This window comes from Salarias fasciatus, chromosome 19 (genome assembly GCF_902148845.1).
Source record: "Salarias fasciatus chromosome 19, fSalaFa1.1, whole genome shotgun sequence".
NCBI lineage: Eukaryota > Metazoa > Chordata > Actinopteri > Blenniiformes > Blenniidae > Salarias > Salarias fasciatus.
In genome coordinates, this window is record NC_043763.1 from 10,917,259 (window position 1) to 10,932,282 (window position 15,024).

At 42.9% G+C, this 15,024-nt stretch overlaps 1 protein-coding gene and 1 long non-coding RNA gene across 2 annotated transcripts in view; one reads left to right on the forward strand and one right to left on the reverse strand.

The window, feature by feature from the left end:
• crip2 (cysteine-rich protein 2) overlaps positions 1-1,349 on the forward strand; it is a 33,638-nt gene extending 32,289 nt beyond the window's left edge. Inside the window, exon 9 of the mRNA XM_030116563.1 lies at positions 1-1,349. Within this exon, the coding sequence (XP_029972423.1) occupies positions 1-68 (68 nt within the window). The 3' untranslated portion in view covers positions 69-1,349.
• Positions 127-15,024, reverse strand: part of LOC115406489 (uncharacterized) — a 24,396-nt gene continuing 9,498 nt past the window's right edge. Inside the window, exon 3 of the long non-coding RNA XR_003933542.1 lies at positions 127-220. This is a non-coding gene — a long non-coding RNA (uncharacterized LOC115406489). The remainder of the gene's footprint in view (positions 221-15,024) is intronic.

Below are 15,024 nucleotides of genomic sequence, written 5' to 3' on the forward strand. Positions count from 1 at the left end.
GCGTGAACACTGGCGGCGTGGGCAGCTACATCTATGACAAGGAGCCCAGCGCCGTGACCGAGCCCTGAACCTCTGTCCCCTCCGCCTCACCCCCTCTTCTCTGCAACACCACTGACCGTCAGCCGCAGTGTTAGCTGTAGCCTCCGTTCTCCTCCCCGTACCTGAGACGACCAGCCTTTTGCTCCAAACCCCCCCTCCTCGCTCTCTCTCTCTCTCTCTCCTGGCATCACAGAAATCATTACAAACACAGAGGTTTATAAATAGAACATTTCCAAGAGGGCACAGACGCCGTCGGCATTCCCACATTAGCGTTTTTCCAACATCCTGAACGTCACTGCAAAAAAACAAAACAAAACACAAAGGTCTTAATTTTTTTAACCTTTCGCCCACAGAGCGGCTCAATCATGCATGTTGCAAACAACTCACTGTGATTCTCAGGCATGGAAAGGTGCATTGTGGGTAAAAGTGAAGTGCAGCTTGGCCCTTGCATATGCACAGGTGGTGCTCAGGAGCACTTTGCCAAGAGATCTGTACTTTTACAAAAGCCATATTTACAGTTTGGCTGCCTGACAGCATTCCTCATGTAGGCAGAAAAAAACAAAATGCTTCTGTTTTAAAAAAAAAAAATCTCGACATATTGCAAAAAGATGGGGACGAGGCAGCTCCTTTATGGTTTTAAACCACCCAACAAGAAACTAAGCAACTTTAAATAATCTACTTTTGATAATAATGCAAGTAACCATTTTTATTTGTCAGAATTTGGATAATGAGACATTTTGCTAATTTAATGTAACACAAACGTCACGTTATTTTTTTATCTGAAAAGCAGGGGGGGTTGTGGGATCAGGCTCTGTTCAAACACTGACTTATTGCTTTAATTTATGTCCTATTAAATTTCATCAGCCATCGTACTCCCACCTCAGAGTGTGAAGAAAGTCAGACGAGGCGACGCGAGCTGTATAAATCTCTACGATCAAGATTTTTTTTTTATTATTGTTTTCAATGAAGTAACCCTGCTGTTATTTTCCGGGAGATGACGCGCTATTCGAAGTATTATATTTGTTGCCGTTAGCAGATAGTTTAGCCGGTAGGAACTCAGACACCGCAGACAAGTCATTCTGTAAGAATGTGCGTTTCACGTATTATTGTATGACTGTTACTGTTTATTACCTGTTGTACACTGTAGGGCTTAATAGACACACTGCAGGGCTGCTGGTAGGAGTCACACCTGCTGCGTTCGTCTTTTTAATCCCTCCGAGGAATATTTCTGAAACTCTTCATCGGTGTTACTGTTTGACGGATTCTGAACTTCTTTTCGTGTTCATGAATTGCAATAAACAAACACTAAAAGACTGAGTTTGTGGTGGTGTTTTGTGGCTGTTGTGCAGGAGGAAAATGATGTGGCAGTCTTCAGAGGTTATTTCGTCCATGCACTGATGAGGTCTCGTTCCTCCTTTGAGGTGGAAACCAGCGATCATAGGCTAAAACAGATTGGATTGCTAAAATCATGAAAGAAGCTCAAAAGGAAAACAGCCCAAAGAGTAACAGTTGCTAGGAACAGCAAAAACTAAAACAGAAATGACTAAAATCTCTGAATGAATCAAAACTGTGAACAGATGAAATGACCAAAGACATCTAAAACCACTGTTATATATATATATGTATATGAAACAGCTTAAACCACCACAAAATTTGACAAGGAAAAAGAAACATGGCAAAAAACTGCTAAATGCTGGATATATAATAAAAAAACTAATAACATTTGAGGATTCTCCTGAAATTTAAAAACATATGATACAGTATCGATACATGCAGCTAACATTTAACAACTTTTCAAACTGTATTACATTCATTTTGAAGTTTAATATGTCTTGAGGCTCCAGACAAATGTTTTTTACTCAAAAGTGGGTTAAACGACTCTTTTGCTCCTAAACTTTGTAGACCAGTTACTTCAATCATCACATTAAACGCAGCAGAGATAGAGAATGTCCACACAGCATGATAAAATAAGGCATGTCTGTAGCTTTATTCACATCAGTTTGGAATGTGTTCTACATTATGATTCTGCAGTAATGAGCACGAGCTTCTCACTAAGTTTAGAGTGCGGAACGCACAGAGAGCATCTGGAGATCATTTTTATTGTTTAATGATCGATGTGACATTTAAAATTGAGAAATGAATCAACGAGGATCTGTCCAGAGCTGACTCTGATAATAATCCCATCATGAAACATATTTCTCTGACACTGGGAGAAACTCTGTTGCATCTAAGCCAGTTGCCTTCATTCACAGGCTTGCTGGGTAAAACTGATCACAGCTGTGATCGTCCTGTTAGGATTCTGTCTCTGTTTTCACACTGTGTTCCTCCTGTGGTGTTCTGAGTCTCGTCTCGTGGGTTTTTGGTTCTCGTTTCTGTGTTGTATTGGACGCCTGCCCTCTGGTAGCTCTCCCATGCTTCTGTCTCATCTTTATTAACACTGAGTGTTGCCAGCTGTGCCTCATTGTCTCCCTTCTGCCGGTGTGCATCACAGCATGCGTTGTCTCTACTCGTGCTCCTTGCTGTCGTCCCGACTCCTCTGTGATTCCATTCATGTAACCCTAACCTATGTTTTCTGTGATTCATGGTATTCTTTAGTGAACCTGCCAGCTTGGTTTGTTTGTCCTCTTGGTTGATGATCCTCCGATTTAACCAAATTGAAAATGATTTTTTCTGCTTTATTTTGGATTTTCTTATCATTATCATTAGAGATTGTAAATTTTCAATCCTAAACCTCCACCGGGTAAAAGTCAAATACACTCTAAGGCCCCATTTACATGACAACATTTTCAAGTGAAAATAAAACATGTTTACATGCCAACTGTGCTCAGTGCCACTGAAAACAACGATTTCAATAAAGCTCCCAAGGTGGAACTATTTGAATATGGTTGAATTCAGGCTGTGTGGAAACCGAGAAAATGAAGCTTTTCTGAAACACTGCTGCCACACACACACACACACACACACACACACACACACACACACACACACACCAAGGCCTTAGTGAATAGATATACACATGGACAACACCAACAATGGCGGCCTGCAGAGTGTCATGACTCCCAGTCCATATTCTCCTGGGACTTGGTAGTGTTTGAGTTGAGAATCACTCGTGATAGCAATCCAAGTTTTGTCCGCGACCCCCATACAGCTCCTACTTTAAAAGCAGCATTTTCAGGTTTTCTCCAATTTCATCGGAAACAAACATCATTTTGTAAAACCTTAACGTGTACATGCGAAACTTTTACTGATATGAAAATGCAAAACTGATGCATTTTCACTTGAAGCGTTGTGTAAACGGGGCCTAAACAAAGTCACAGAATCAGTCACATTGGTTTTATGTCATCGTCACATTTATGAATGTAAAAACCTGGAAATGAAGGGATCTTTTTCAGCCACATTGCAGCACTAAACTTGGTGGACAATGTTTATTGCGTTGATTCAGATGTTCAGCGTCCTTCTGTTAATATTACTTTCATTTTCAGTAATATGGAGGTTCACGCTTCTAACGCCACACACAAAAGCTACACCGCTTTAAGCTACACGAAGCTAAACGTGGTCTTTCTTTATTATCTGCAAACATTAGGCAGGAGCAGATGTGTGTTTGAAATGTCTTTAGGTGTCAGTGAGTTTACACTTCACACACACCAATGTTCAAACAGTGACGAGCGTCGGTGAGCGGGGCGGCTGCACGCTTTCAGCCTGATGTCACCGTCGAGGAGTTTCACTGTACTCCAGGTGTGGTTTCACCGCCGCGCGCGCGCACACACACTCGGTCGCAGCTCACGTCATCGCTCCGAGTCATAAAATGGAAATAAGAAAAGCCCTCTTTTCCCTTCCTGATTCAGTCATCTTCGCCCAGCGTTGCTTGACCGCGCCCTTCGGGCCGTGCAGTCGCCTGGATACGAAACACACACACACACACACACACACATCAGTGTAACATGTGGAGCCGCTGTACTTCATACATGTGATCTGGTTCACTGTTTTCAGCAGACTGAGGCTCTGAGATGGTGACTGAATCGGTAAATCATCCCTTGTGATGACAAGTAGACACGGAGGACTTCAGCATATAACTGACTCCACCTGTCAGAAAGTTCTTGATTACAGTTATTTTCAAAATAAGAGAAGATCTGCTTTTAAGGTAAAGTCTTTTCCTGAATGTTTTTCCGATGAGGGGGACATCAAGTCCTCCCAGGCTCTGGCTTTTCCTGTCGCTCATTTCCTCTTTCATTGAGGGGAGTTGGACTTTGTCTCACATCGTAAAATAATATTTCCACCATCGAATGTTATTCCCTAAATAGATCCTGCATACTTCCACTGGCTCAACCCATCTAGCAGATGTCCAGAGGCTTCGGCACGCTGACCGGAGCAGCCGTGGTGGAGGAGAGGAGAGGAGGAGGACACGCTGATGGAACGCAGCGACAGAAAATCCTGGAGTGACGCAGAATAAACAGGAGCTTTGAGAAATGGTAACAAATAAGATGATAGCTCCATAATGGCAATGCTAAAGATAACAATTGGCAGGATGAGTAGAACCAAAAGAGGCAACTCCACTTTTTTTTTTTTTCCATAAATGCAACATAAACTACAACTTTGATAAATATTGGACACATTTATAGTATGTAATTGTATCAGTTGTATTATTGTTTTAAAAGCTGTATATTTTTGAGTTTCCAAACTAATTAATTTGACATGAAATCTGTAAAAATGACTCTTTAGGTCATAAAGTTTGTTAGTTATTCATATTAAGGGCACTTTCTGCTCAAATCTAAACAGCAGGATAAAGGTAATCAAATACAAATACATTATCTTTTTAAACTAATTTTTAGACCATTTTTAATTTAAAAAAATGTAGTGAAATATCTGTTTGAGGAGTGAAAAGGATAAAGACAGAAGTTTCTCACTGGAAGGTTCAGATCAGAAGAGAAATCAGTTCTGATGTGTTTTTAATGAATCGGTTGTGTGAATGTTTTCCATTGCTCTCATGAGTAAAGTGTCATTTTGCCTCTGATGCTATAAAGCAGCTGTGCGAGGCTTTCTGCACTCTGGATCTCACCCAGGTTAGATTAACTTCAGTCCCAGACCGCTGCAGAGACCCAGTTTGGTTTTCCAGTCATTTAGAGTGGCTGAATGAATTATTGAGGCGCCCAGTCGTTGATTAGATTCCACATTTCTCAATTCCAGCTGATCAGCTGTGATCACAGGGACCAGCTTATGATAACAAATTTGTTTTGCAGTTATGGTTATGATTTTACCAGCGAGCCCTCGCCGGGGCCAAGAGTCTTTAATTCATCCAGGCATCTGACGGGAGGTGAACACCTAATAACATAAATCACACACAGGCCTGGGTTTTCAATAAGGACTAAGTCTGGTTTTAACAGTACAGTTACATCAGATCCTGAGTATTAGGAAAAGGCGTCGGGGGCTTTATAAGCATTGTTCCGCTCGTCACACTGACAGTGCCATCTGTATCCTCCGCTCTTCTGATGGTTTTCTCAACAACGGAGGAGAAAGAGCTGCTTTTGTAATCTCCCTGTGCAGCAGCGGTCTGAGAAACGCGCATGAGAGCTTGAATCGCCTCTCCCTCCTCCGGCTCTGGACAACCTCCGTCAGGTCACACAGACACACGTCTGAAATGTGATAATGTTGCTTAAAGAAGCCGTTTAGTCTTGTGCAGGGTCGCAGGGCACTGGAGACAAACGCGTCTTACGATGGACAACAGCAGGATACAAGGGAGACAGATCGCCGGTCTGTCGCAGGACAAACACACAGAGACAGACTACCACACATTCACACCTAGGGGCAATTTCAGGGTCATCAAATTGACCTCACTCCCATGTTTTTGGAATGTAGAAGGAAACTGGAGTATGAGGAAACTTCCACACGCAAAGGTAGAACATGCAAACTCCAGACAGACTCCTGTTCTACCATGGGGCCCCGATTAGTCGATCAGTGGTAAAATCAGCTCTCGGTTTGCATGGTCCAAACCCAAAGACCCCTGTCCCACAACCTCCCTGCTACCCCGCCGGCCCAAAACCAGGACCTCCCCTCCGGGCTCCGGCCCCCAGGCCCACCCGGCAGGAACAATCGCTCAGCACAGGTGGGCCGACTGCTGTCTGCAACTGACAAGAGCAGCAGCAGAGAGACATGAAACCGTGGCAGGCTGCCATCGTCCGGGCCTGAAGCCAGGATTCCCCCCCCCCCCTTCTTCCCCGACACTCTGAATCCCCCAGCATCCCTGTCTCTCTCTCCCAGCGGTCCCTCCGGGCGAGCCCTGCCCACGATGAGGGGATTTTTATCATGCTTCTGGTAAATGGAGCTCCACGTTCACAGACATTTCAAACGGCTTTCCTTCCAGGTTATCTCACACCTACATGGCGAGAGGTAACAGGGGTGGGGGGGCGGGGGGGCTGGCGGCAGTGACACAAGGGACACGCTTTACTTTGGCTCAAACTCTGGTTGGTGCTGCCAAAACATAACACAGATTAGTTTCACAAAGGGCAGCCTCTTTGGTTGCAAATCCAAGAGCAACAGCGCAGCTTTGTGCTGTCATTTATGGGGTCTGTTGAAAGAAAGGACAGATAAAAGTTGGACTGAGATTTTAGAAAAAGAGTTGAAACAAGGATGCTCTAAACTCCTGACCTCCACGTCTGTCCGTTCTGCACTGTGTCAAGCGAAAACAGGCCGATTCAAAATGTGCTTTTCTGTGTTTGCTGATGTCAGATCTGTTACGTAACGCTCGGCCACGCCCTGCAGACGGGCGGGAAGCAGCTGTTACAGTGATCGCACGCCCGTCCCGACTCTTTCCTTCTTTTGTCACCTTTTCCTGTTAGTCTGCAGCTTTCCACCGGGCAGATTTAATTCAGCAGGCATGTGCACCTTCACCATCCACGGGAAAGTTCTCCACGGGGCTCAGAGTGATGGAAATAGCTGAGAGGAAGCCAAAGCAAGAAGACAGAACAGCAAGGTCTGCTGGGATCTGGTGATTGTCGGTGGGTTGCTGCGACTGGGCATTCAATATCAGGCGTATGTTCCAGGGAGGAGTTTATCATAACAGACATTTCATCATCGGTCTCTACACGACTTTATTTCGTGACCAAACACGGAAACAATACCATTTCCAGTAGATCGTTGTTGAGTCGACAGTCCTGATGCACACAAAACTGACTGTTTCCTCATGGGGTTATTTTTAGGTGATTACCCATAAAACTCATGCAAGCTGAAAGTACAAACTATTTATGCACGCTTTAGTAAATCATGCTCTATAAAAGCAGTGCAACAACCATCTTTTTTATGTCTACTAATTTCTAGACATGGTTCCAGGTCAGGGAACCAAGTACACGACTCAGGTGGAGGCTAAATAGTTTATTGAAGAATCAGGCAGCAAAGTTTGGCTGAATCAGTCCTTCAGGGAAAGGTAAAAACATTTTTCCAAAAGAAGTGATGGAGAGAAGGCGAGGTTATAACACAAAGACAACTAGAACAGAAGGAACGGCACTCCGACGTGAAAAAAGAGATGAAGTGGGGCTGAAGAGACCAAACATTGATACAGTAGGGAGGAAGTTTACAAACAGTTCACAATAATGAAGGATCAAGGGAGCTGCAGTGCATGAGGACATTAATTCAGGTCAATCACCTGAAATAAGGGAACTAGAGATGAATCATAGCCCAGAATTTAATGGATAAACTCGCACAAACACATTACCCTGGGGTCACTGACCCCCGATAGTTCTGTCCATTCTGAACACAGTTAAATAAAATGGGACTCAAGCAAAGCCTCAAGACTTGAAATACAAAAACTTGGTCATGACAATTGAAATTCATTTGGCTCATCTTGGATCAATCACCATTTAATTAAATATATGCAATGAACCAATGTTAATCTATATACATGCATTTGTAGCTATATAAGAACGTGTGTATAGGTGCACACAAAGGTAAACATAAAAGCACAAATATATTCAAAAAACAAGTACATAAATCTGTGAATATAGCATAAATATAAAATAGTACTTAAAGTGATGAAAACCATAGCAGTCGTCCATCATTCTCTAAACTTGTGTGATGATTTATGCGTGATTGCAGGAGCACTTCATCAAGTTCTTATCTGTAAATGAACTCAGATACAAAAACAATGAGCTAATGTTTGGCCTGGAGCCACTGTGCGCGCGCACACACACACACCAACACACACACACACAAGTCAGAAACTCAACCACAGAGAAGGAAACATCCACTTTCTTCTAAGTTTCCAGTTTTTGACACAACAGGCTCGTCCTCCTCCTCCTGCTCCCACTGACGTCACTGCAGCTTCAGTCTTTGTTGAGGAGTCAGTTAACGGGCGCCGTCTCTCTCCGCACAAAGGAGGCAGTGTGAACTCGGCCGGGCCGCAATGGAACAGGAGCCAGGAGGGTTTCTGAGCCCGAGCCCTGCGAGCGCTCTGTGGAGGAGGATGAGGGACGACTGGAATGTCGACGAGCTGAGACGAGAGGTCAAAAGATGAGAGAGGACCAGAGGAGACTGCAGTCGCTCCTCCTCACACCAGAGCCGCATCAAGTTACACCGACTGTCAGCACCTCAGAGGGAAGCTGCGTCCTGCGTAGCAAGTTCTCATGTGTAATCAGATAACATACCTAATGATACAACGCCGAACTGTTATTTTATCATGCAATACCACATGATACCATATTTCACGCCTCAGTTCGTCTTCAGACAAGATTAATCAAGCTTCAAATTAAGAAAGAGGAAAAAAATCAGAGTTCCAACGTCTTTAAAGCTATTTTACATGAGTGGAAACTTTACCTCCTGAGCTTCATGTCATCCTCTACTTGGTTTCTGTTTCTATTATTCCACAACAAAGCATTACTCTATGAAACTGGACCGACCGCACCAGTAACTTTCATCGTTGTGAGCTGCCAGATCGCATCATTACAGATGCATTGTTTTATGAGATGTGACTTTAAGATAAGATGATATGAGATGATGTTATTAACCAGAACATGCACTAAAGTTCAATTCATTTAATATGATGCAAAATAAAATGTTATTGTTAAAAATGATATCCTGTTTGTTCTTAGACTGAATGTTCAAGGAGTTCCAACTTTTTGACTCACAAATTATGTTATGTCGCTCGCTTGTTTTTTCACCAAAAAAACTCAACAATAATAATAAGATCAATATTCTACCAATAAACAATGAAGAATCCAAAACATATAGCAAACAACTTCTGAGACTCTGGAAGGACGACTTTCGACAGATCTTTTAACAAGAAACACATTTAACTCACAAGAGTCATGTATTCAAAATTCTCTTCAGCTGTTGATCTTAAAGCAGAACAGAGCAGGGAATGAACTGTGTCTTACTGGAGCTGCTCAGTGGCCCAACCTGCTTCTCTTCAGTGTTATTTGAGTCTTGCAGAATCATGCTGACGTCAAAGAAAACAGCCAGCCGCCCTGCTCTATACAATGTGTAGTCTAACCAGGATCAGGTGTGTGTGGGGGCAGGTCAGATTTCATGTGAACATCACAAAGGACCCCATCTATCAAAACTTCACACTTAATGAAAAAACACCTGATATTGAGCAAAAATACGTCTGGAAGCCGAATCTACTAACAGGACGCACTGAGGATTGTGTCTGACAGATCAATAAGCCTAATAGGTTAAAAACTCACTTCACTAGCCACGATGTGTTTCATGCTGTTATTCTTACACGTGTAAACTGATGCAATCTATCTGTGTGAGTCTGCAATTTCACATGCTTTTTTTTTTTTTTTTTTAATTGAACGAAAGCAGAACTGCCTTGTTTCCATATCACTGGCAATGCATCTACAAGCAACAACTCCCTCAATCACACACCCACAAACATGGTCAAATATGGTCGTAGACTTCTCATCCGTCTGCACTTCATGCCAGTCCGACTACCGAAGCAAAAGACAGCAGATGAATCAGAACAAGGCGGGGTTGGAGGGCGACTGATAGGATCATAACTCTGCACACTTCCCCTGTAAATACCCCAGCTGCTGCGCTCGTATTATTCCACAGACGTCTACAGTGACCGAGTGTTCCCACACACTGGAAGCCCACCTCGGGGGACCGTCCACAGCCCTCCACTTGGGAAAACTCCCCCCACGCTCCCCTTTCTATTTGTCTGGCCGGGGAATCGAGGCCTGTTTGTGTTATCAGGAGGCGGTTGCCACGGAGACGCGGGTTTCTCAGACGAGCAGCATTCCAAGTTATTTTGAACGTTTCTCACTTTTGTATGATTTGGATGAACTCTCTTCTGCTGAAACATGTCTTCGTCCCGACACCGCGGTTATGAGTCTGCTCTGGTTTATTCCTCTCAGAGTTGAAGACTTTATTAAAATCCCAAAGACTGACAGGCCTTTGTTACAAATCCAGACGCAAACGTGCCGAAATATTCCTGCACGGATACAAAAAACACACCTCCGCTGCCTGATTGTTCACCGCCGTGGGATTACAACAGGGTTTATAGAGCTGCCAGCTTCCTCGCGCCGCAAGAACCTCTACTTCATTTGGCTCTGAAATAAAGTGATCAAGGAAAACCACAAGAATGTAACGGTTCCCAGCGAGAGGAGAGAAAGCGGTCGGCCTTTAAAAAAAAAAAAAAAACCGAACAGAGTTCAGGAAAATGGCTCCGAGCGGGAGTGTGATGAGCATGACGAATCAGCTCCTCCATAATTGTCATGTTGAAGTCTTGTGTGTTTTATGAGGTGTTTTACTGCATGGCGGCGGTGGCAAAGACTGCTCTCTGTTTTGTTTTAAGCTTCTGTTAGATTTCCATATTAAGCTGAAACAATTGCATCTTTGTCTTGTTTTCTAAAACAAGCAGTATAAACCTGAAGGCTAAAGGACACAGTGCGATTAGATAGTCTAACCTGCACATTTTAGGAGATGCTTGATTTAGGAAGCAGGAAACCACAAATGGGAAATAGGGTCTTGATCTTTCTTGGGAAAAATAGAGAATTATCACACAGAGATTTCCTTTAAGGAACGGGTTTAAAGTTGGTTCATATGGTGAAGAAAATAACAATATATAACATTTAAAACAAAGCATTTTTACCAGCATTTCCCCTGGTAAAGAACAAATTCATGAACAAAAGGCAAGTGAGACACTTGATTTAATTTCCATTCTTTCTACGTTCACTTGTTATCATGATTGAGTGTCTTTAGTGAAGGCTGTACAAACACAGCAGATGTAAAAAAAACCCCACAAATGACCAAATTTCAGCAATTTTGCATCAGTACAGCTTAGTTAAAATTCAGAGGACTGTATTGACATTACTGTTTGCTTACTACTTGATGGCTCTACAAAGTTCCATTAAGCGCTGACAGTTTCTCCAACGCTGCTGCTCAAAGAGAAAACACTGGTTCAGTCGTGCTCCTGGATAAAAGTGAACACACATGCAGTACTGTCAGACTTTCCTGGACAACACCGAGGCCCAGAAACGCCATGATGGATCCATTAGCTCGCCCGGCTTTGTCAGAATCCATCTACGTCTCCGCGCACTTCAGAACACGCCCGAGCATCTGGCGCTGGACGCTCAGATCCTCTCGATGAGCTTCAGCTCAAACAGAGGCCTCGCTGACCTGACGGAGCCGAACCACATCACACGGGGCAATTACAAGATCTGCAGCAACAATTAGGAAACGGGGGGCAATCTTCAGCGAGAGCGGGCTGAGTGAATGGTTTTCTGCTGCAAATCTGAGCCTTGACAACAGAGTAAAAAGTGGAAAACTCTATTTCTCACGTGTTTCATAGGAGGATTAAAGAATGACATCACCCAGCTCATGATTTACCAAACCCAAATACAGCCATTTTTAATGGGCTGAGCAGAACAACAGAGGACCACAAACATGGCCGCCTGCCATACTTGTGGAGATAAATCTGGCAACAGCAAACAAAATACAGTCAAACTCCAGTGTCGAGTTTCCATAAATTCTTCAACACTGTTACGTAAAGGCCACCGTGTTCCGATCGTTGTTTATGAATCTGGAAAGAGACACCTGGGACACAGCGGCAAACCGTCAAAACACAACCATCCAATCTGGTATCGATATAGGATCTGGTTTTTTTGCATAATCCAACCTCTACGCTGCACTCATTGGTGTATAAACTCTCCACAGTATAATGTTTTTCGGTAGTGGGAGTGGTTCCATGTGAGTAGATAAACAGACATGAGCAGAGGATGATTTATGACCTTCCGACTGTATTTTGACGTCACTGGCGTTTGCAGATCCAACCCCGAGGAAAAGGCTGATTGGCCCTCCGACCACGGCGAATTATAAATATCATCAGATCTTACTTGTCTTCACTTTTCCACTCACTCAGCAAATCTCCCCTTTCGCCAATAAAGAACAGAGTTCACTCGTTTCGTTGCCATTTTTCAATCAGCCGGACCCACTGATCTAAAAATGGGACATGGGAAAGTTTATTGGTCTGTCAGAGTCATCGGCTTTTCAAGGCAGAGTCAAGCTCATGACAAACTCCCTGAGCAATTTGAATTTCAAATCATGTTTGTTTACTGAACACAACGTCCCTTCCTCTAGAGACCACAGCTGCACGAGAAATACGATAATTCTGAAATTAAACTTTCTTTTGGACTTGTGGGACTCCATGTACAGTACGTCTGTCATTTGCTGCAGTTTTATGAATGAAATAAAATAGATGTCTTGTTACTTCAGAGAAGCAGAAGGTGTTTTTTAGTGAAATTTGATTGATTTATCAATACAACTTCATAAAAAATGAGTTCCTGATTACACAGATGAGCTATAAAGCTGATAAAATGTTTATGTACATGTCCTCACTAATTCCCAGATTCATGGTTATATCTTACCTCTGAGAATCATGCCATGTTTTCCATTATTAGCTTAATAAACCACAATATTATAACTTTTTTAATAATACTTTAATGGCTGACCATAATGCATGGACGGTTAAGATTCACAGCCCTCCTCTGGTCACTGCCGCCTCTCTTCGCCATGACACACGGCGAGCAGGAGACCACAGACGTGTAATTTTGTGAGTCATTAGTGCGCCGATGCCTCTAAAGAGGGATTTCTGAGACGTTCGCCGGACCAAAATGTGACCATTCAAAGCAGTTTGGTCGATGATCTCTTTACAGACTTCAGGATTTAAGTGCAGTTTGAGTCCGGACTGAAGCTTTTAAAAGAATCAAAGGGAAACCGCTGGGTGATGAAAATGTCCTGTCAGGAGCGCTGGCTGCTCCCGCCAGACCCGCCAGCCTTCAGGAAGTCCGTGTGGATGTTATTCTTTGCAGCTAGACCTTTACTAAAACAGCAAAAATGAGTTATTTTGTTATCATCTATTGGCTCTTTAATAATATTCATCTGAATCAACAATTACTGAATGAACATACTGTTAGTTGTACAAGTTTTATTCACAAAATTCATCCATTGGGTGGAAAAATCTCAACGTTGAGCGATGACTTAATCGTGTTTTTATAGTACTGTAAACTTTGACATGTGTTGATGAGCTACTTTGGCTCAAAACTGCCGTAGAAATAAAGACCGGGAGCTCGATGTTTCATCACAATGCGACATCTCACTCTTTACAGACTTTGGAAATAATCAGCAAGTGTTGCAAAGGTCAATGAGCTACAATTTGTCCGAGTTGAAGCCCAGTTCAGCCACTGTCCGCCAACTGTAAACTGTAAAAAGGTTGAGAAATGAAAAAGAGAGCAGGCTCAGAGCTGCTCGTTTGGAAATGCTTACAGATGTGAGAGGGAGTTGAGTCCTTGCCAGATTCACACCAAGGTGAAACGAGACCCACTGAGTTCCTAAAAACTGACAAACGAGTCCTAATCTAACAGCTACGGTCCCGTGTTTGTCTTGGTGCGGCGCCATTTATACTCCAAAAAGATATTAAAAAGCATCTCCGAGGACTCATCTGTGCTGTAACGGGCTCAGTGGCTCTAAAATAAAACAGTGTGAGGCGACTAATGAGAAGAAAACCTCCACACATTCAGAGATTTGGGAAAGTAACGAACAACTGAGAGGCTGTCAGCAGGTGCTAAATTACAGAACCGCGGTCACCGTTTGTTTTTTGACACTTTTCAGTGAAAAGCAGCTGGATGTACAGTGAGGATGGAAGCTGCTGTGCCGGGTTCAGTGGGAGGGGGCGACGCCTTCAGGACCACGGGCCAGAGATTTACTGACTGGGCTGCAGGAGTCGTGAACAAAGAGTCGATTGTGCTGCTTCGATTGCTCGTTGAGATGGACGAGGGAACCTGTTCCAAGCCCGGCAAACTGTAAATATTTAACCGACGCAGTTTGTACTGTCTCATTTCTAATCAGCTACTGCAAGCGGAAAGTCAAAACCCATGGAATCAATAAAGCAAAGATAAATAGGGGAAAAAAAATCAATAACATTTCTGTTATTAGTGACATTTTTAATCAATTACAGCCTGAGTATATATTTACGCAAATCCTTATTTCAGCGTTTGCTTCTCTTTTTGACTAGAGCTTGCTGAGTAGATCACAAATTTTGAACAGTGGTTTCCAATTTTATTCATGGAAAACTGCAGCGGACTGTGATGTGCAGGCTGAGCTGAAATAAGGAGAACATTGAATCTCCTGAGCATCATTTAATTCTTCAGCTTGTTAAATCCATAAAATCGTGAATATTTTTATAGTCTTAACCTCCAAAGGGAAGGTTGTCTACAAATTTTAATATGCACATGCACATTTTTTAATGTTAATCCTCAAAGTGGGTCCAAAAAAAACAAAAAACAAAAAGAAAGACTGCATGTCCTGTTACACAAACAACAGAAAATGTTTCTAAGTTTGAAATGATGTAACATAGAAGAAAAACTGTTGCATACAGAAGATTGCATAAGACACAAGAGGCATCAACAACAAAAAAACAACCCTTCCTCCCTACCTGAAGACCCAGAAGAAACTATTTAGAAAACAAAAAACAGTAAATCTTACAGTCCTCAAACCATC